General features: G+C 51.3%; 1 protein-coding gene across 9 annotated transcripts in view; it reads right to left on the bottom strand.

Moving 5' to 3' along the window:
* Positions 1 to 22,814, bottom strand: part of LOC139766519 (uncharacterized) — a 112,081-nt gene that overhangs the window by 78,846 nt on the left and 10,421 nt on the right. For 5 of the 9 annotated variants that reach the window (XM_071695258.1, XM_071695251.1, XM_071695252.1 and 2 more), the window contains exon 3: positions 6,319 to 7,775. The exons of 1 other annotated variant lie outside the window; for it this stretch is intronic. In XM_071695258.1, coding sequence (XP_071551359.1) covers positions 6,319 to 6,523 — 205 coding nt within the window. In that variant the 5' untranslated portion in view covers positions 6,524 to 7,775. 3 more of the 9 variants (XM_071695253.1, XM_071695254.1, XM_071695262.1) reach the window with 3 other exon arrangements.

Genomic DNA, 22,814 nt, shown 5'->3' on the forward strand with positions numbered 1-22,814 from the left:
GAGTTGCCATAGCATTTACACCTCCTCGGTTTAGGTGCTCATTGTCGTACTCAAGCGTCGTGTTTAAAGGGTCGTACCGTCGTGTTCAAGGGTCGTACTGTCGTGTTTAAAGGGTTGTACCGTCGTGTTCAACGATCGTACCGTCGTGCTCAAGGGTCGTACCGTCGTGTTCAAGGGTCGTACCGTCGTGTTCAAGGGTCGTACCGTAGTGTTCAAGGGTCGTAACGTCGTGCTCAAGGGTCGTATGCGCTCCAATATAACAACTCATTTCAGTTATGTCAAAACCTAATTAATCATTCATACGACCTACTCAGGTTAACCGCATGAAAGGGGTCATTGACCAACAGAGTCATTAACACCTATCTAGAAAGTAAAAAGAAAAAAAAAAAAAGGTAAATTGGTTTCCACAGGAAACACTCACACACGTTTCATTTCCACATTTCCGGCCACTTACGTCTCGCACTTGAACACCAATCACTCTGGTTATTAAGCATAACCTCCGGTAAATCAGGTGTTGTGAGGTAGGCCACCTGCAGCTGTGAGGTACCTGTAGGTCTGGTGAGGTACATCCATGCTGTGAGGTAGTGTGATATACCTGCAGGTGCGGTGAGGTAAAAGCACCCAAGTACCTACAGCTGTGAAGTACCTCCAGGTGTAATGAGATGCCTACAGATGCTGTGAGGTACCTGCAAGTATTGTGAGATACATGCAGGTGTTGTGAGGTACATGCAGGTGTTGTGAGGTACTGTGATGCCTACATGTGCTGTGAAAGACCTGCAGGTGTTCTGAGGTACCTGAAGGAGTTGTGAGTCTCACACTGGTGAGAACCCTCCTCACCAGCTGGGCCACAGTCTGACTCACACTGGTGAGAAACCTCCTCACCAGCCTGGGCCACAGTCTGACTCACACTAGTGAGAACCCTCCTCACCAGCTGGGCCACAGTCTGACTCACACTGGTGAGAACCCTCCTCACCAGCCTGGGCCACAGTCTGACTCACATTGGTGAGAACCCTCCTCACCAGCTGGGCCACAGTCTGACTCACACTGGTGAGAACCCTCCTCACCAGCTGGGCCACAGTCTGACTCACACTGGTAAGAAGTGAAAGGGTGAGTAGTAGAGGACCCAACTGAAGGGTTGGACACACATTTCACCAATGAGTCACCTGTTCCGCTCCCAGTAATGGTCAAGGGGGGGTCAAGGGCCTGGCCAACATCTGTGCCGCTGGTCAAGGGCCTCCTGGCCAACATCTGTGTCGCTGGTCAAGGGCCTCCTGGCCAACACCTGGTGCAGGGAGTGGATGGAGGTGTCAGGGGTGATGTACGTCACTGATGAAGATAAGTGACAAGTCCACCTGTACCACCTGACACTCCCTCCCTCGCCCTGCTCCAGCCAGCTGACCTGGACACATTACGTCATCACACGATACACCCCCCCCTGCTACGACGCCAGGACTCGAACCTTCCACCATATTATGAACCAACATCCCCCCCTTTCCCTCTTCCATCTCGTGTTTACATCCCACTCAATTCCAATGCTCACCCGACACATGCCTCAGGGGGAAGAACCAACATAACACCCTTAATAACACTCAGGATAACACTGGGGGAAGAACACTTAGGATAACACGGGGGAAATAACACTCACCAGCATAATGATTGGCAAGTGACGTCATCAAGGTAAACAAAGGGAGGGAGGGAGGTTGAAGAGCGTCAGGCTGGGGTGTGGAGGAGGAAGCCCAGACCCTACGCTGCCGGTCCTCACACTTGACAACCCTGTGCCTGACCAATGACTACGTGTGACCTCAGCTGACCTCTGAAATCCCCCCGGAGGGGAAGGGAACAGCGGTAATGAGCTTGGCGGCCCAGCCAGCCCCCAGGGGATGGCTGACCACACCTGGCTCAATCAGCATTAGACACACACACACACACACGTCTCCTGCCGTGACCGTCGGCCGCTGTTACGAAGAGGCAGGAGGCGCGGGCGGGGTCGGGTCTTCCGTCACATATCGACGGGTCTGCCCTAACGTGACACGAGCCGGGATTTTCCAGGAATTGACCCACACAACACAACCTTCCCTCCTCCTCCTCCCTCCTCCTCCACTCCCCGACATCTAAACCTAAACCCCAACACTACACACGTGAACCATCCCCGCACCTTCTCCCATACGCTGGCGGGGTGGAGGGAAAAGAATATATATATTTATATATGTTAAACCCTCTGTGTGGCCACTATAATCTCGACCTTTCTAAATATTTATGGTACATCAAGTGACGAGGGATCTTCAGCCTCACACCATGATCCAGCACCTGGCACAGTGTTGCTCTGGTTAGGGTACATGTAATTGCTTCGTTGCACTGTGGCTGGTTATTATAGGTCCAGACCCCTGAACACGACGGTGCGATCCATGAGCACGACGGTACGACCCTTGAGCATGACGGTACGACCCTTGAGCATGACGGTGCGATCCTTGAGCACGACGGTACGATCCTTGAGTACCACGGTACGATCCTTGAGCACGACGGTACGATCCTTGAGCACGACGGTACGATCCTTGAGCACGACGGTACGATCCTTGAGTACCACGGTACGATCCTTGAGCACGACGGTACGATCCTTGAGCACGACGGTACGATCCTCATGTGGCCACACACACACACACACACTCCGCCGGCACACATCCTCGACCTCAGACGCAGCCCAACCTCCCACACTCATCACGTCTGGTGGTTACTGTGTGTCCATGATGGACGTCATGATGTGTTCGTGGGGGGCGAGAGAGAGAGAGAGAGAGAGAGAGAGAGAGAGAGAGAGAGAGAGAGAGAGAGAGAGAGAGAGAGAGAAACGTCCTCCACACTCACACAGCTCCTCCTCCACCTGGGCACGTCGCCCTTGCCTGCGTCCTCTTTCCTTCCCACCTTTCACCATCACATATACCTGACCACGACTCTGCCTCGGCTAGTTCCATCCCTGTACACACAGCAGGGCCAGGTATGTGCCGCGGGACGCCATCGCTCGAAAATATAAAATGATCTACAATGCAAAAATACAACCGGGGTTAGTTAATCTGTGCCCACCAAGTGTTTACACACCAGAAACTTTGACCATGGAAAGGTTATAGGAGGAGAGGAAGATGAAAGGTTATAGGAGGAGAGGAAGATGAAAGGTTATAGGAGGAGAGGAAGATGAAAGGTTATATAGGAGGAGGGGAAGATGAAAGGTTATAGGAGGAGAGGAAGATGAAAGGTTATATAGGAGGAGAGGAAGATGAAAGGTTATAGGAGGAGGGGAAGATGAAAGGTTATAGGAGGAGAGGAAGATGAAAGGTTATATAGGAGGAGGGGAAGATGAAAGGTTATAGGAGGAGAGGAAGATGAAAGGTTATATAGGAGGAGGGGAAGATGAAAGGTTATAGGAGGAGGGGAGGATGAAAGGTTATAGGAGGAGGGGAAGATGAAAGGTTATAGGAGGAGGGGAAGATGAAAGGTTATAGGAGGAGAGGAAGATGAAAGGTTATATAGGAGGAGAGGAAGATGAAAGGTTATAGGAGGAGGGGAAGATGAAAGGTTATAGGAGGAGGGGAAGATGAAAGGTTATAGGAGGAGGGGAGGATGAAAGGTTATATAGGAGGAGAGGAAGATGAAAGGTTATAGGAGGAGAGGAAGATGAAAGGTTATAGGAGGAGAGGAAGATGAAAGGTTATATAGGAGGGGAAGATGAAAGGTTATAGGAGGAGAGGAAGATGAAAGGTTATAGGAGGAGGGGAAGATGAAAGGTTATAGGAGGAGGGGAGGATGAAAGGTTATAAGGAAGGAGGGAGAAGATGAAAGGTTATAGGAGGAGGGGAAGGATGAAAGGTTATAGGAGGAGAGGAAGATGAAAGGTTATAGGAGGAGGAGAAGATGAAAGGTTATAGGAGGAGGGGAGGATGAAAGGTTATATAGGAGGAGAGAAGATGAAAGGTTATAGGAGGAGGGGAGATGAAAGGTTATAGGAGGAGAGAAGATGAAAGGTTATAGGAGGAGGGGAAGATGAAAGGTTTATAGGAGAGGGGAGTATGAAAGGTTATAGGAGGAGAGGAAGGATGAAAGGTTATAGGGGAGGGGAAGATGAAAAGGTTATAGAGGAGGGGAGGATGAAAGGTTATATAGGAGGAGGGAGAAGATGAAAGGTTATAGGAGGAGGGGAAGATGAAAGGTTATATAGGAGGGGGGAGATGAAAGGTTATATAGGAGGAGGAGAGATGAAAGGTTATAGGAGGGGGAAGATGAAAGGTTATATAGGAGGAGGGGAGATGAAAGGTTATAGGAGGAGGGGAAGATGAAAGGTTATAGGAGGGGAAGATGAAAGGTTATAGGAGGAGGGGAAGATGAAAGGTTATAGGAGGAGGGGAAGATGAAAGGTTATATAGGAGGAGGGGAGGATGAAAGGTTATATAGGAGGAGGAGAAGATGAAAGGTTATAGGAGGAGGGGAAGATGAAAGGTTATATAGGAGGAGGGGAAGATGAAAGGTTATAGGAGGAGGGGAAGATGAAAGGTTATAGGAGGAGAGGAAGATGAAAGGTTATAGGAGGAGGGGAAGATGAAAGGTTATAGGAGGAGGGGAAGATGAAAGGTTATAGGAGGAGGGGAAGATGAAAGGTTATAGGAGGAGAGGAAGATGAAAGGTTATAGGAGGAGAGGAAGATGAAAGGTTATAGGAGGAGAGGAAGATGAACGGTTGCAGGAGGATAATCCCCGAGCCTGGCAGTGTGGGGGAGGGAGGCACACATCCGCCACACAGGACGGGGTGGCCCTGCTCCCAACAGGCGTACAAGGACGTGAGTGAGGCTGTAAATCTTCCACACAGAGACACACACACAGAGAGAGAGAGAGAGAGAGAGAGAGAGAGAGAGAGAGAGAGAGAGAGAGAGAGAGAGAGAGAGAGAGAGAGAGAGAGAAGGAATGGGGCGATAGCTTCAAGGGTGAGTATAGCCTTGGGTGGGGACATCCTAGCCTTGGATGAGGACATCCCAGCCTTGGGTGGGGATAGCCTTTGGGTGAGTACATCCCAGCCTTGGGTGGGGATAGCCTTTGGGTGAGTACATCCTAGCCTCGGGTGGGGACAGCCTTGGGTGGGGACAGCCTTGGGTGGGGACAGCCTTTTAGTGGGGACATCCTAGCCTTGGGTGGGGACATCCTAGCCTTGGGTGGGGACATCCTAGCCTTGGGTGGGGACATCCTAGCCTTCAGGGATGAGAAAGTTGTGGGGTCTTAACACGGGCGACACGGGCAAGATTGGTAACGTGATGGTGAACACTCCCCCGTGTTAGCCACCAGCCCGGCCCCCACACATACACGTGTGGGGCTGAGACACATCCTGCAGGACCCGCCCGCCAGCTGGCCAATATAGGAGAGGACAGAGGTCCAGCAGGAGAGAGAGAGAGAGAGAGAGAGAGAGAGAGAGAGAGAGAGAGAGAGAGAGAGAGAGAGAGAGAGAGAGGGGACAGAGCACATGAAGCGTCCAGCCAACGTTTCCTGGGAGAGAGGGAGGAGGGCGGTGTGTCAGGACCTCCTGAGGCATGAGGGAGAGGAACACGACGGGCGCGCGAGAGGCAGCAGGGAGCTGACCCACCCTGGCCGGCCAGCACACACACACACACACACACACACACGTACGTAGGTCACTGGATATACGCTATAATGACCCGGATGAGCCATGCCATTCATCCGGGCCTGGATCTGGTGAAGACTCTCTATGGGCTAGGGAAGGCAGGAAGGCTGGGTGGTTGGTTCTTCCCTGAGGTTTCCCTCCCGCCCACATCACACGACCTGCTCACGCTGCCCTCCCTGGACATGGTTAGGTCCGGCAAACCTCCGGGACGTCTCCAACCTCATCCTTAAACCCCCCCCAACCCACACACCACCCCCTCCGTCTCTCCCCTCCCTCCCCCTCACCCCTTGTTGTTATTCAATCAGAATGCATGTCACACAGAACGTAACATAGCGTAACATAAAGCGCAAACCCTGAGTATAACACCAGGTGACTCTTTTAACACAGTTATAATGCTGGCTAAAGTAATGCTGGTGATGGTGCTAGTGTTGGTGGTGATGGTGTTGGGGTGACGGTGCTAGTGTTGGTGGTGATGGTGTTAGTGTTGGAGGTGGTGCTAGTGTTGGGGGTGATGGTGCTAGTGTTGGTGGTGACGGTGCTAGTGTTGGTGGTGATGGTGCTAGTGTTGGTGGTGATGGTGCTAGTGTTGGGGGTGATGGTGCTAGTGTTGGGGGTGATGGTGTTGGGGGTGACGGATGCAGCAACAAGAGCTATGGGTAAACTTACCTTTCCTCGAGAAGGAGGCGTTGGTGGAGCCGCCGGAGGCCGCCTCCTGGTGAGGGCGAGTGGTGGCGCCAGTGGTGGTGGCGGCGGTGGAGGAGGAGGAGGTGGTGGCGGTGGTTGTCGCGGTGGAGGAGGGCGGTGGTGTTGGTGGGTCGTGGTGGGCGGCCCCTCGTCGGTGGAGGTGACGTTCTAAGAAGCTGCGAGGCATGGCTGCCTGCTGGTGTGGACGACCCACCTCCTCCTGCCTCACATACCACACCACACCACACCACCTGACCCCCTACACTGACCCGCTCCCCTACACACGATACACTGACTCCCTCACACTCGGTCCTGGCCGATGTTCCTGTCTTGCCCGCGTCTGTGTCACCACCAGAGCAGGATCTGCTTCCTGCGTCTGTGTCACCGACGGCAGGATCTGCTTCCTGTCTGTGTCACCACCAGTGCAGGAGGATCTGCTTCCTGTGTCACCACCAGTGAAGGAGGATCTGCTTCCTGCGTCACCACCAGTGCAGGAGGATCTGCTTCCTGCGTCACCACCAGTGCAGGAGGATCTGCTTCCTGCGTCACCACCAGTGCAGCAGGATCTGCTTCCTGCGTCTGTGTCACCACCAGTGCAGCAGGATCTGCTTCCTGCGTCTGTGTCACCACCAGTCCAGGAGGATCTGCTTCCTGTGTCTCACGCCCACACCTGCAGCCACTAACCAAGCTCGTGTCTATTAGCAAAACTGTCACGTTCACTATGGCTCAAAGGGGTTCACTGCTGCTGGCTGCCGCCCCTTGATGGCACTGCTGGCTGTGGCGTCAGGCGGCCCTGGGCCACGTGCCCTGGGCCAGACGCCCCGGGCCACGCGCTCGTCGGCACCAGCTCTCCCGGCCCAGCCACACAGTCGCCTCCATGGGTCATGGAGGGGCCTCGCCCTGGCTGGGCCCCAGTACGGAGGTCCAGCGTCCTCTTCTGTTCCTCTCCATGGCTGGGCACACGCAGACGGACGGTGGAGGAGGAGGGAGGAGAGAGTGGCCTCCAGGCGTAGGGGGTGAGCGTTCAGCTGGGGGAACACCTGGGTGTGGGAGAGGCCTGTGTCTCCAGGTGTAGCGGGTGTGGCATCAGCTGACGGAGTGGGAGGGAGAAGAAGAAGGAAGGGCCACACTCACCCGCAGATCAACACCAGCTGTATCATGCCACCACAGCTCGACTACAGCAGCTGTATCATACCACCACAGCTCGACTACAGCAGCTGTATCATACCACCACAGCTGTACTACAGCTGTCCGGCGATGCCTACATCCTTCACGCAAGTGGATCCCCAGGTCACGATCCACCTGAGAACCGACGGCGTAGTGGGCAGGTGTTCCAACACGTAGACTACCTACCCCTCACAAGGTCCTTCCTCGGACGACCAGCCATCGGGCCACCATGTCACAACTGTTTCACTCGGTTTTCCCCCCCACTGCTCACACTGGAATGGTTGAGAGAGCCAGGTATATACTACTGAGTGTGACCGCGATGGTTGAGCCACCCTATATGGTGATGTATAGTGTGTCTTACACCAGGTCGGCGCCCCGCGGGAGCCTCCCCCTCACACCACGGCCGTAGCACCAGCAGCATCATCATCACTACTACATCAGTGCACGAACACGGGGCAAGACAACATCACGTCTGTACATCAACTACGTAACTAAACCCACAGAAACATCACACTAGTTATGATAGATAATGAATGAATAAAAAATAAATAATAATAATGATAATAATAATAATAATAACAACAACAATAATAATAACAATAACAATAACAATAATAATAATAATAATAATAATAATAATAATAATAATAATAATAATAATAATAATAATAATAACAATAATACGGGTTTACATAAGACAGACGCACCTTGCACGCGAGAGATTGACCCTCCCTGATAAATACCATCAGGTGACCTTGACCTTTGACCCCGGGCTGCGAGAAGTTATGCAAATGTAGAAAGCTCTGTGTTCTATCCTATTTGCGGTGGAAGATGCTGTTATTATTTTCCCCCGAGTCATAACACATCATCTGGACAAGCATCACGTCGCATTCTCATCTTAATGACCTTACAACCCTGACCTCTGACCTCCACACGTCCAAGTGGCGTTTACTTGTGGAACCTGGTAGGTCAGGCGAAGCATGGAGGTCATGAGTAGTACTTTATCATACATGACCTTATGACCACGACCTCTGACCCCAACCTGGAATAGGTACTAAGGTATAATTCTCTGTGTACAACATGTATGTGACAAGTCTGGTTCATAATACCAACCCATACACTCGTGTGATCCCCGGCACATAAATATTCAGAAGAGAATTCTCGAAAGCAAGATACTGTGACCTTAACCTTTGACCCCCCCATGACCTCGAAACACTTCCTCGCGTGTGGTTAGGTCCGCAGTGTGTGCGTGTGTGTGTGTGTGTGTGTGTGGGTGTGTGTGCGTGTGTGTGTGTGGGTCCAAGATCCAAAAATTCAGTCGAGAGATATAATCATGTAAACAACACCAGGAGGTCAGGCACGAAACAGCAGGCTCACCAGCGACGCAACCCCCTCCACGATATGTGTGGTGGCCGGACACTGTCACCCCTTACATCATAACCCTTGCACCACCCCAGCAAACGTGGTGGGTGGACACCGTCACCCCCCTCACACAACCCTTCCACCCCTAGACACGTAGTGGCAGGATACTGTCACCTCTTACACAACCCTTGCACAACACACATCACACACCCCTTACACAACACACATCACACACCCCTTGCACAACACACATCACACACCCCTTGCAGGAGCTGTGTGATGTCACCATGGCCGTTTGATCTGTTAATGGACGGGGGTGGTGATGGAAATGAGTGCGAGGGGTTTACGTAGATTAGCAAGTCTACAGTTTAGCTGGAAAGCGGGCAGGAGGGGAGGGGTGCTGGGAAGTGCGTCATTTACTGTTTACTGATGACACGGCGCTAGTCGCAGACTCGGGTGAGAAACTGAATTTGGTTTCTGAGTTTGGGGAGAGAGAGAGAGAGAGTGTGTGTGTGTGTGTGTGTGTGTGTGTGTGTGTGTGTGTGTGTGTGTGTGTGAACAGGGAAAGTTGAGTACAGGTGAATATCAGTAAAGGTATTATTAGGTTTAGCAGTCCCACAAGAGAGGTTAGTATTTTATTGAGATACGAGTTTGGATGGAGAAAACTTGGAAGGAGTGAAGCTTTTTTTTAAGATACCCGGGTAAGGACATGGCAACGAATGGAGCTCTGGAAGCGGAGGAGAGTCATAGGGTGGGTGAGGGGGGGAGGATCCTGGGAGCACTGAGGAATGTGTGGAAAAAGAGGCAAAAATAGGCGTGTTTGTGAGAGTATAGGAGTTCCCTCCGTGATGTGTGGATGTGAGGTATGCGCTATAGATAAGAATGCACGGTAGAGGGTGAATGTGTTAGAAATGAAATGTTTGAGGGCAATACGTGATGTGAGATGGTGCGATCGTGTACGAAGTGACGGTAACAGAGAGGTGTGGTAATTAGAAGAGTAGGATTAAGAGAGCTGAAGGCGGAGGTCCTGAAAAGGTCTGGACATATGGAGAGAATGGGTGACTGCAGGCTAGCATGGTGAAGTGCAGACTGCAGGCTAGCATGGTGAAGTGCAAACTGCAGGCTAGCATGGTGAGGTGCAGACTGCAGGCTAGCATGGTGAAGTGCAGACTGCAGGCTAGCATGGTGAAGTGCAGACTGCAGGCTAGCATGGTGAAGTGCAGACTGCAGGCTAGCATGGTGAAGTGCAGACTGCTCGCTTGCATGGTGGCAGGGACCCCTGACCTCCACCCCAACCCGAGAGCTGGCCACTGCTAATGACAGATCCCTTCCCTGAACAATCGCTTCAAATCGACCAGCTGACCCCTCCTCCTCACTGCCCACGCCTCGCCACACCGTAACAAACACGCACCGGCAACACTAACATCAACGGTGGTAACCCGACGCTACACGAGTTCATCATGAGCGATAAAATGACGCCCATCATGGCAGTGTAACACATCCACATCTACCATTCACTTTCAGGAATCACTGAACCAAAAACATGAGCCTGCACCAAAATCACACAAATTCCACACCAAGTGGAAACACAATCCTTCCGCCTCATCAATTTTCCAGACCGCTTCTCTTTGAGCATCCTTTCCCGTCCGCCATGATGTTGCAGCACTCTCCCTGTTCTATTATTTGGGCCGCTGCTCTCGCACACTGTTTGCATACATCTCTGCCAACGAAGCCTGGATCCGAGGCACACCGTCCTGGCAGCTGCTTCCCATAGTTTCTTTTTTTCTTCTAGTGTGTGTGTGTGTGTAGAGGCCAGCCATACGAGGATTGACCGTTATGATACCTCCTCCTTCCCTCGAACACTTACACTGTGGCATCCTACTTGCGTTAGGAGTCAGGTGTGCAAACATCTGCCGAGCCATAATTAATTTCTTCATTTTTTCCCCCCTCTTAGTTTTTTCCTTTCATCCAAACCCAATATGGCCTTGACTGGGGCATGTTTGGCCCGGGGCATTTCGGTCACTATTCATACCTAAAAGCCGCTGGTGCGAGGTTATGACACAGCATAATAGCTGGTGTTAGGTCATTAATATAAGCAAATTTCGGAGTAATTACGAGGGTGGCAGTCTTAAATGACACTTGCTGTCCGGCGAAAAGCACTTGAACTATTACGAGACCAGTGCTTTGGTTTCTACCCGGATATGGTCTTCCCTCCCATCTCGTAATCAAGTTACATGTCGGGTGGGTGACATATAACCCCACGTGTGAGCCACATGAGCTAAACCCGCAAGCACACTCGTAAGCAAGTCTAGGCCCCCCTCGCCACCACTTGTGATGCGCCACTATAATGACTGGGACATACGAGAGCGGACCAGCTAACCAAGAGGTCGACCCCTTATTAACCTCTGCAAATCCCACAAAGTCATTCTACTCACTCAAACCTTCTTTGTAAAAGTGGTCAAGTTTTTTTTTTTTAGCACAAATTACGACGAGCGGTGAGGCCACTGAGGAACCAAGAGCGCACAGACAAACACTAGACCTCTCAATATCGAAATGTTTACACTTTGTTGCAACAGCGTTCGAGTCTGGCAAAAACAAACATGTCACACACACACACACACACACACACACACACACACACACACACATACATATTCCTATAAGTCCACGGGACAATCACATTTTTACCAAATGGCGTCCTAGCTTAGTCTCTTCGATGTATATCAACTGACTGTTATACTTCTCTCTTGTGTCTCCCCTGATGATGTGATTATTACACGAAAGTGCACTTGGGAACTTTTCGTGTTTCATTTTCCCCGTGGACTCATAGGAATATCTTGATTACGCGCAAAACTGTGATCCTTTCCAACACACACACACACACACACACACACACACACATATATATATATATATATATATATATATATATATATATATATATATATATATATATATATATATATATATATAATTCAGAAGAATTCTTTTACTAAAAGTACTTGTATAACCCGCAGCCCCCCAAAGGATACGGCGAGTAAACCATCTTTGAAATCTTCCATCCAAAGGTCCGCGAGTGTTTGAAGTTTATAAAAAGCAAATAACCGTCCATTCAAGAGACGCGGTGTCCTGGATGGTACTTACGATCAATCAAGTCGCCTTAAGCCAATCCCAAGACTTCACGGACAAGGAGTGTGAATATATGGAACGAGTGATGGCCGGGTTTTTTTTTTGTCAATGTGAAGTCCATAAATTTATAGGACACATTACGAGCTGCTCGAGCGCATCTCCTTCAACCACGTCTAACATAAACTTTCCGCGTAGTCTGGCGGGCTGGGGTAGCCTGCTGGCTCTGACTGACACACAGGGCAAAAAAAAAAAAGGTAAACCAGACATCACAACTTTGTATATCTATTTCTATGCATTATTATTATTATTATTATTATTATTATTATTATTATTATTACCATTATTATTATTATTATTATTATTATTATTATTATTATTATTATTATCAATATTACTATCATTATCATTATTATTATTATTATTATTATCATTATTATCATTATCATTATTTAATTATTATTTTGCCCACAATATGGGCTCTACATGGATGACCTCTTCTGGGACGTTAAGCTGAAATGTCACAATAGATTTTGTCCCAACTGATAGTGACGAACTCCTCTCTCACGTGAGAGTAAAGTGACGTGGTGGTGTGGCTCACCACTGCCATCTTCCCCTGCAGAACATCACGTCTCTCAAGGCACGACGTTAAGACTTCCCTTGAAATACGACAAATGAACTACAATTACCAGGTTAACTCACCCGACGCTGCCGCCATGACTCAACGTAGAAGCCTAGCCTTGCCTCCTCCCCTGTACTGTTGTCGTTTCCTGCCCCACTTCTCTGCTGCTGGCTTACGTAAAGCTACACCAGGGATAACAAACTTTACACAGATATGAGGCTGACCTTCGCTAAGGTCGCCGTAACCATATGTAAAGCAGATTTATCAGTTAAATAGGAGAGAATATGGCGGTAACTTGATGTGCCCGACTCTGTTGTCACCACCAAGGTCGGCCCTGTTAGCTGGACCCCCGGCCCCCTTGCTACCTCACACCCACGACCCTCATTCCTCACCACCCAACAACCTCACACCCACCCAGCCCTCCTACCTCACCAACCAACAACCTCACACCCACCCAGCCCTCCTACCTCACCAACCAGTAACCTCACACACCCCTAGCCCTACTACCTCACCATCTAGTAACCTCACCCCCCCAGCCCTGCTACCTCACCATCCAGTAACCTCACACTACCCCTAGCCCTACTACCTCACCATCCAGTAACCTCACACTACCCCTAGCCCTACTACCTCACCACCCAGTAACCTCACACACCCCCAGCCCTGCTACCTCACCACCCAGTAACCTCACACACCCCTAGCCCTGCTACCTCACCACCCAGTAACCTCACATCCCCCTAGCCCTGCTACCTCACCACCCAGTAACCTCACACACCCCCAGCACTGCTAACTCACCATCCAGCAGCCTCACAACCCCTGCTCCAGACTACCTCATGACGCCTCATTTTATACATCAAAATAAAAAATAAAAAGGATAACTACCAATATAGGGCAGTGGCCCTCCCACTAGTGCTGGAGTTCACCTGGGCACCAAAGTATACACACAACACTGGACCGGGTAACTGCCATGTCTGGCCCAAAACGGCCTCCCTCTAACTGACCACAACCACTACCCTCCTACATACACTCGTCGTCAACTCACATTAACTCATGGAATGATCGATTCCCCCAACCTTACGTCTTACGATGGCACGACGGAGGATTTGCTGTCCCCTGGGGTTATCACAGTTATGTGCCCGCGCACCACCCCAGGGGGAGAAATGGCTGGGGCCATAATGGCCAGTCCAGGTGGCAGAGCGATCCACCATCGCAAGCCTCCCTCTCTCTCTTCAAATTTGTGTCGGTTGGGAAGGGAGGGATATTATCGACGCTGGGAGACTAAAGTTGCACTTCCTTGCCGCCGCAGCACACGCCATGACCTTGTGGCTCCCAAACCCTGCCCACCGCCACTCAAGCAAGCGTCATGGCCCAAAACACTTTACGTCCATCCACATTATAAACTGCGCCAGTTTTTTTTCTTAACCCCCCCCCCCCCCCCCCGTGATCGCCGTCTGTGTGGTAAATGTTGCGGTGTTCACACTACTTTCCCCTCATCAACGTAACTTGTGTACTAAACTGGGCCAAGGTCAGGCAAGAAGTTCACCCTAACCTTAACATCTTATCAAAGCAATTAACGGTTCGAACCGATTCTATTTCTGGAGGCTTTTGTACTACAATAACGCTTAGGGTTACGATAACGTAATTTGGGCCTCTGGTCTTATCTGTATCATAATAACAAGTTTCCCTGTCTGTCTTTTTATCTGTTGACAAGCCATGGATCAACGTTGCCCGAGGCACGATAACTAACAGCTGCCACTAATTCATCCAATACCCTTGGCTGGAGAGAAATTGCTGGCAGCTGGGATGACATGTCTCCAAGAAAATATGTTAAGTGTTGAGCGGGGAAGTTACGCCAGTACTGAGAGAGATATAAAATGGAAAAATAGCGGGGCAAATAGTTGTACCAATGAACACTGCCTTTCCGCCGTTCTTCGACGGAACGCACGCACGCAAGGGTTTGTTGTCGTCCAGGAGTCTCCTCGGTGCCAGGCCGAGTCCAAAGGTCTACTGCAAACGGGTTAGCGGCATCCTAACCTCTGCGAGAGCGAGATGATGAGGGCCAGGAGAGGGCGCGCTACCAACCCTACCATTCTGGCCAACAGCACCTGCATGGTGACCAACCAGACTGTATACATCATCCCAAATGTGACACAGTGTTGCAGCCTCAGATTCAGAGAGGTAAAAAAGTAAATAGTGAGGATATCCAATGTTTGTGTGTGTGTGTGTGTGTGTGTGTGTGTGTGTGTGTGTGGAGGGGGAGGAGGGTGAGGGAGTTGCTTCTGTGGTCAGGGGGCCACCGGCGGGTGGATACACGACTACCAATTTCACATAAAGTTTTTTCAAGTGATGAGGATCAGCTTGCAACACTTGCCTACTGGGGGGGCCGGGCTGAGAAGAGCGAGGCGGACGGTTGCTGACGGCGCGTCACAAGGTGACTCCACCCTACGGGTCGCATGGAGACGCGTGTAGCCTGCAGCGTTCTGCAGGGACTGGGAGGCAAATCAACTATGGCTGAAAATACCATTTGTACAGTATCCGAAATAGGATCAACGTCCATGACCGAGATGGAATGGAATTCAAACAAGTTATGAGGCAAACTATTATTATCCAGGGTCAGGCTCTGTATAAGGAACCGAACCTCAGGCTCTGTATAAGGAACCTAACCTCAGGCTCTGTATAAGGAACCTAACCTCAGGCTCTGTATAAGGAACCGAACCTCTGGCTCTGTATAAGGAACCTAACCTCAGGCTCTGTATAAGGAACCTAACCTCAGGCTCTGTATAAGGAACCTAACCTCAGGCTCTGTATAAGGAACCTAACCTCAGGCTCTGTATAAGGAACCGAACCTCTGGCTCTGTATAAGGAACCTAACCTCAGGCTCTGTATAAGGAACCTAACCTCAGGCTCTGTATAAGGAACCTAACCTCAGGCTCTGTATAAGGAACCTAACCTCAGGCTCTGTATAAGGAACCTAACCTCAGGCTCTGTATAAGGAACCTAACCTCAGGCAAGGCTATATGGCTTTTATGCTACTCTCAATTCTCTCCATCAGTTCTCAAGGCGGCGACCCAGGTTCATTCGGGCACACTGGACCGTCTGGCATCATTCTCACAAAACCTTCGAACGTTAAGTCGTGGATGTCAGTCCCAACTCATATCCCTCATATCGTACGTTGAGACGCACCTGCCAACAGTTCAGGGGCCACTGGACGCGACCTGCATCTTCCGTCACTCAGTGTCGCTCCTCAGAACGGACAGACGGACGGATGTACGGACCAACACCTGCTGTGGGGCCTCCTCTCTCACCCCGAAACCCTCCACACACACACACACACACACACACACACAAACACACATGGACACACGACGTGTGCTGGACCCGAGAGTTGTGTGACCAGCTCATTATGGATCTGTACCGTCACTCCCTATACAGGTCTGTACACCGTCCCCCACACCTGGCCCGGGTAGCCACACTGGCCTCAGGTACCGGCAGGACCTGGGAGGTGGACCACATTGGTCTCAGGTACCGTCAGGACCTGGGACGTTGGCCACAGGCCTCAGGTACCGGCAGGACCTGGGAGGTGGACCAAACCGGTCTCAGGTACCGTGGCAGGACCTGGGACGTTGGCCACACAGTCCTCAGGTACCGTGGCAGGACCTGGATGATGACGACAGAGCCAGGACCTGGGAGGGTGGGTCATGGACCTGTCGACGTCACTCCCCCGGGCAGCCACTCGACCCCCTGGTATCATATCTGTTCTCACAGTGGCCGGAGCGCCAGGGGCAAAACAGGGGCCCAATCGAGGCCCACCTCGGGAGGAATGATTCGAAATGAACCATAGCTCGCCCGAGACGTTGGCACACCAGACTCTTCCAGAAGGAAAGGTTATATGAAGAGGGAAAGAACAAATGAAGGCAGGGAATGCCACAGCTGAGCTGTTCCAGGGATGAAGGAGGCATCCTAACAGCCAATCCACGAGTGGTCAGTCTCCACACACAAACTGTACAGGGGAAGCAGCAGCCGAACGCGTGCCACGGGGTCCAAACTCTCAGGGTGGGCACACCTGCAGACACCTCACGAGAACAATGGCCAAAATAATACCTGTAGAAGAGAGAGAGAGAGAGAGAGAGAGAGAGAGAGAGAGAGAGAGAGAGAGAGAGAGAGAGAGAGAGAGAGAGAGACTCATCACGTTAATCTTCCACGATCACAAACAGCTGGTGTCAGGACCCAGTGGTCTGCTGCAGCTGGAATTCCGTTGCACAGGGAGAGGGAAGGTTGGAGACGGGTGGTGGCGGCGGCGTCAGCAGAATTAATGAGATGGAAGGATTCCGATTTCACTCTAGTTAAGAGAGAGGTGGGGGATGAACCACCCCACCAGATGTGACAGCAGTCGTCCATACTTGGGGTCAACCTAACCCCTGTACCTGTACACAGGAAACAGCTGCTGCTGGACACAAGGGGAGGGGAAATGAGATCACGACACCTGTACAACACCGCCAGGGAAGCCGAGATTGTGGTGTTGATCATCTCGGGGGTTACCAGTGGAGGAGGTGGTGTTGTTATCACAGGGTGGAACTGTGGTGTTTTGACGCTGAGCAGAGGGGAGGGGGATGATACAAATGATTCTCAGAAGAAAGAGATGTGAAGGAGACACAGTTATGCCACGATTAAATTATGCCAGGTCACCGCTTCCCCGCCCCGATATGCTGCACGGGGTCCCACGTGAGAGAGGACAGATGATCTGTGACAGAGAGAGAGAGAGAGAGAGAGAGAGAGAGAGAGAGAGAGAGAGAGAGAGAGAGAGAGAGAGAGAGCGCATCAAGAGGTGAGAAGGAGAGTGAAGGCGAGATGCAGTGTGGACAATGGAATCCACAGTACGAGAGTGAACATGGCTGGAAGTAGGGGAGAGGTAAGGGTCATCAACTGAGAGATGGAAGACAGTAGGTGACTGGACAGGACCCTGAGGCACACCACTGTTGACAGGAGAGGACGGGGAAGTCGCTCCTTCCACAACTACTGCGATGGAACGGCAGGAGAGGAGACTGTGCACTCGGGAACAGAGAGAAGCAGTAGAGGCCAAAGAGGGTGACTGTAGAAAGAAAAGCCTTACGCCACATGTTGTCAAACGCTCTGACGGTGGTTGAGCGAGGAGGACCAGAGGTGGTTGAGTGAGGAGGACCAGAGGTGGCTGAGCGAGGAGGACCAGAGGTGGTTGAGCGAGGAGGACCAGAGGTGGTTGAGCGAGGAGGACCAGAGGTGGTTGAGCGAGGAGGACCAGAGGTGGTTGAGCGAGGAGGACCTAAGGTGGTTGAGCGAGGAGGACCAGAGGTGGCTGAGCGAGGAGGACCAGAGGTGGCTGAGCGAGGAGGACCAGAGGTGGTTGAGCGAGGAGGACCAGAGGTGGTTGAGCGAGGAGGACCAGAGGTGGTTGAGTGAGGAGGACCAGAGGTGGTTGAGCGAAGAGGACCAGAGGTGGTTGAGCGAGGAGGACCAGAGGTGGTTGAGCGAGGAGGACCAGAGGTGGTTGAGCGAGGAGGACCAGAGGTGGTTGAGCGAGGAGGACCAGAGGTGGTTGAGCGAGGAGGACCAGAGGTGGTTGAGCGAGGAGGACCAGAGGTGGTTGAGCGAGGAGGACCAGAGGTGGTTGAGCGAGGAGGACCAGAGGTGGTTGAGCGAGGAGGACCAGAGGTGGTTGAGCGAGGAGGACCAGAGGTGGTTGAGCGAGGAGGACCAGAGGTGGTTGAGCGAGGAGGACCAGAGGTGGTTGAGCGAGGAGGACCAGAGGTGGTTGAGCGAGGAGGACCAGAGGTGGTTGAGCGAGGAGGACCAGAGGTGGTTGAGCGAGGACGACCAGAGGTGGTTGAGCGAGGAGGACCAGAGGTGGTTGAGCGAGGAGGACCAGAGGTGAGGCACACAGGAGAGAATATCACCAGCAGACCTGCACTGCGAAGTCTCATGCTTACAGAGAGTGGGAGCTTCAGGGAGTATCCAAGACCATGGAGATGACAAGAGGTGAGAGCAATGGGAGGCGATGGCTGGAGGGGGCTAGGTTAGGTCTCCTCCCTCAGGGTCGGGCTGCACCCAGGTGTGCTTCCAAGCGGGAGGGAAAGTTTGTGGGGTTTACACAGAAGAGATTTTGTCGAGCAAGGATTAATTACTGCTGGCCCAGACGAACACTCCCATAAAACATAAACATATACATCCATTGATATATATATATATATATATATATATATATATATGTATATATATATATATATATATATATATATATATATATATATATATAATAATAATAATAATAATAATAATAATAATAATAATAATAATAATAATAATTATAAACTAACTGAATTTAGACAACCAAGTTTCAGTATACGGTCAAAAGACATTACAGAACTCGGAGGTCATAATTGTAACTACTTAACCAACCACAAAATTGCCTCCGCTCAGGGTGAGGCCGGATGTGTCCAGGCTTGGGCCAAGGACGTGAGTGAGGAACACCTACACAGTCACAGTGGCACATATACAAAGAGGTCCACACGGTAAATTCTATGGTCTATACATCATGTACTTAAAACGATTAGCTGAACATTAAGTGATGAACAGCTACAGGGTGACAGTGTTACAGTTTTATATCAGCAGGTCGACCCCACTATATCACATGGTTCCAATTCACTCTATCCCGTGCACACCTTTCACCCTCTTGTATGCTCACCACTTCTGACACATATTTTCTTTGTGTGTGTATATATATATATATATATATATATATATATATATATATATATATATCAACCCGAGGGATAGGGGAAAAAGAATACTTCCCACGTATTCCCTGCGTGTCGTAGAAGGCGACTGAAAGGGATTGGAGCCGGGGGCTCGAAATCCTCCCCTCCAGTTTTTATTTCCCCCATCCAAAAAGGGGGAAACAGAAAACTGGACCAAATGAAGATTTTTCCCTGTACGGCTCAGTCCTCTGTTCCTGTGGCATATATATATATATATATATATATATATATATATATATATATATATATATATATATATATATATATATACTGTTTATGGGAGAGCCATGAGGAGGGTAGACATCTCACAGGGAAGCCCAGGACATTAAGCCCAGAAGGAAGGCCTCCTGTAATTCACTACTGTTACTGTGGTGGTCAGGAGGGTGGGTGACCCAGCAGGTGACCCTGGCCACCACACCACGACCCAACACCACAGTACCCGCCTCACCTCACCACCACCACCACGAACAACTATGATCTCTCTCTCTCTCTCTCTCTCTCTCTCTCTCTCTCTCTCTCTCTCTCTCTCTCTCTCTCTCTCTCTCTGTCTCGCGCGTGCCGCCCACCACTGGCGTGTGTGTCTACAGGTTGTGTGGGTAAGGCTTTGCCCCCTTGGCAATATACCTTTAACATTAGGCTGGCTGGATGGATGGCTTGGCTGGCGGCGGTAGCCACGGGGGTGTGAGGGAGGCGGGGAAGCGCGGGTTGCGTGCCTGGGGCCCGCCAGGATAACACGGTGCACGTCACATGGTGGGCCCGACCCTCCGCCGGACGGTACACCTCTACTCACCACGGCTGCCGGAGCCACACTGAGGCAAGGCCCGACTGCCAGCCACTGCACGGACGCCACTGCCACCACCACCTCCTGCTCCCCGCCCCCCAAAGGGAGGGAAAACCCCAAGGAACGCCCCCTTCCCCCCATCCAATCAGCAGTGACCTCCTCACCCCATCCCCCCTTCCGGTCACTAACCTTACTTTCCTCCTAGTGTTATCATTGATCAACGAGGCTGTTACAGTCTGCAGATGGTACAGTGTGCACGGTACACTGGTAATGAATGCCTGCAGGTGTGTGGCCACTTACAAGTAGTGTGTTGTATGTAATACAGGAAGTTCACCCTATTGTAGCCCTCTATAATGAAAAAGAAAATTAAATTCTGACTACCGCCACTACCCTTACTGTCCTGCCACTACCCGTACTGTCCTCGCACTATCCTTACTGTCTTGCCACTACCTGTACTGTCCAGGCCATACTACCCTTACAACCTGCCACTACCATTACAACCTGCTAATAATACCAGCAGACAGGTGTATGACGTGCACAGTTCCAGCAAGCTGATGTATGGTAAAAGGAGACAGGTGTGTGACGCCTACCGTACAAGGAGACAGGTGTGTGACGCCTACCGTACAGACAGGTGTGTGACGCCTACCGTACAAGGAGACAGGTGTGTGACGCCTACCGTACAGACAGGTGTGTGACGCCTACCGTACAGACACAGGTGTGTGACGCCTACCGTAAAAGGAGACAGGTGTGTGACGCCTACCGTACAAGGAGACAGGTGTATGACGCCTACCGTACAAGGAGACAGGTGTGTGACGCCTAACGTACAAGGAGACAGGTATGTGACGCCTACCGTACAGACAAGTGTGTGACGCCTACCGTACAAGGAGACAGGTGTGTGACGCCTACCGTACAAAGAGACAGGTGTGTGACGCCTACCGTACAAGGAGACAGGTGTGTGACGCCTACCGTACAAGGAGACGGGTGTGACGCCTACCGTACAAGGAGACAGGCGCGTGAAGCCTACCGTACAAGGAGACAGGTGTGTGACGCCTACCGTACAAGGAGACAGGTGTGTGACGCCTCTGGTATGACAGGCGTGTGATGTCTGCTGTACAAATGGAAATGCATGTGTAACACCTGCGTTACAAGGAGACATATATGTGACGGCTCTGTTACAAGACGACAGGTATGAGACGCCCAGCTGTACAAGGGGGGCACTTGTGTGTGACGCCTGTGGTACAAGGAAGAGAACTGGCACCTGCACACCTGCGGAGAAGGGACGCTAAGACAGATGTGCCTGTGAGCGGTGCAGGTGGGGTCCACACCTGCCTCTGGGCAGTCACAGCAGTGCACGCCGCCGGCCCTCCTACTGTGGGGAAGTGCTCCCGTGACCGACCCTGCAGCACTGCAACACACACTGCAGTGACCTTCCTTGCAACACTGTAACACACACTGCAGTGCCCTTCCCTGCAACACTGCAATACACGCACTGCAGTGCCCTTCATTGCAACACCGCAAATAAACGCACGAGTGCCCTTCACTGCAACACTACAATACACGCACTGCAGTGCCCTTCATTGCAACGCCGCAATACACGCACGAGTGCCCTTCCCTGCAACACTACAATACACGCACTGCAGTGCCCTTCCCTGCAACACTGTAACACACGCACTGCAGTGCCCTTCATTGCAACACCGCAAATACACGCACGAGTGCCCTTCCCTGCAACACTACAATACACGCACTGCAGTGCCCTTCCCTGCAACACTGTAACACACGCACTGCAGTGCCCTTCCCTGCAACACTGCAATACACGCACTGCAGTGCCCTACCCTGCAGCACTGCAACACACACTGCAGTGACCTTCCTTGCAACACTGTAACACACACACACTGCAGTGCCCTTCCCTGCAACACTGCAATACACGCACTGCAGTGCCCTTCATTGCAACACCGCAAATACACGCACGAGTGCCCTTCCCTGCAACACTACAATACACGCACTGCAGTGCCCTTCCCTGCAACACTGTAACACACGCACTGCAGTGCCCTTCATTGCAATACTGCAATACACGCATGAGTGCCCTTCCCTGCAACACTACAATACACGCACTGCAGTGCCCTTCCTTGCACCACTGTAACACATACACTGCAGTGCCCTTCCCTGCAACACTGCAATACACGCATGAGTGCCCTTCCCTGCAACACTACAATACACGCACTGCAGTGCCCTTCCCTGCAACACTGCAATACACGCACTGCAGTGCACTTCCATGCAACACTGCAATACACGCACTGCAGTGCCCTTCACTGCAACACTACAATACACGCACTGCAGTGCCCTTCCGTGCAACACTGTAACACATGCACTGCAGTGCCCTTCACTGCAATACACGCATGAGTGACCTTCCCTGCAACACTGCAACACACGCACTAAAGTCCTCCATAATCACGGCACAGAGGCCACTTTCTCCCACCTCCCCGAGCATTCTCTTTGGTCACTTATAACAGTGAGAACGTCGACTTATCACTTTACCATACGATACTTACAACTCTACCATACACTACAGACCACTCGGTCGTCCTACATTACCATTTTGGTGTACCATACTTACAACTCTTAACGTGTACGA

This window comes from Panulirus ornatus, chromosome 58 (genome assembly GCF_036320965.1).
Source record: "Panulirus ornatus isolate Po-2019 chromosome 58, ASM3632096v1, whole genome shotgun sequence".
Classification (NCBI taxonomy): Eukaryota; Metazoa; Arthropoda; class Malacostraca; order Decapoda; family Palinuridae; genus Panulirus; species Panulirus ornatus.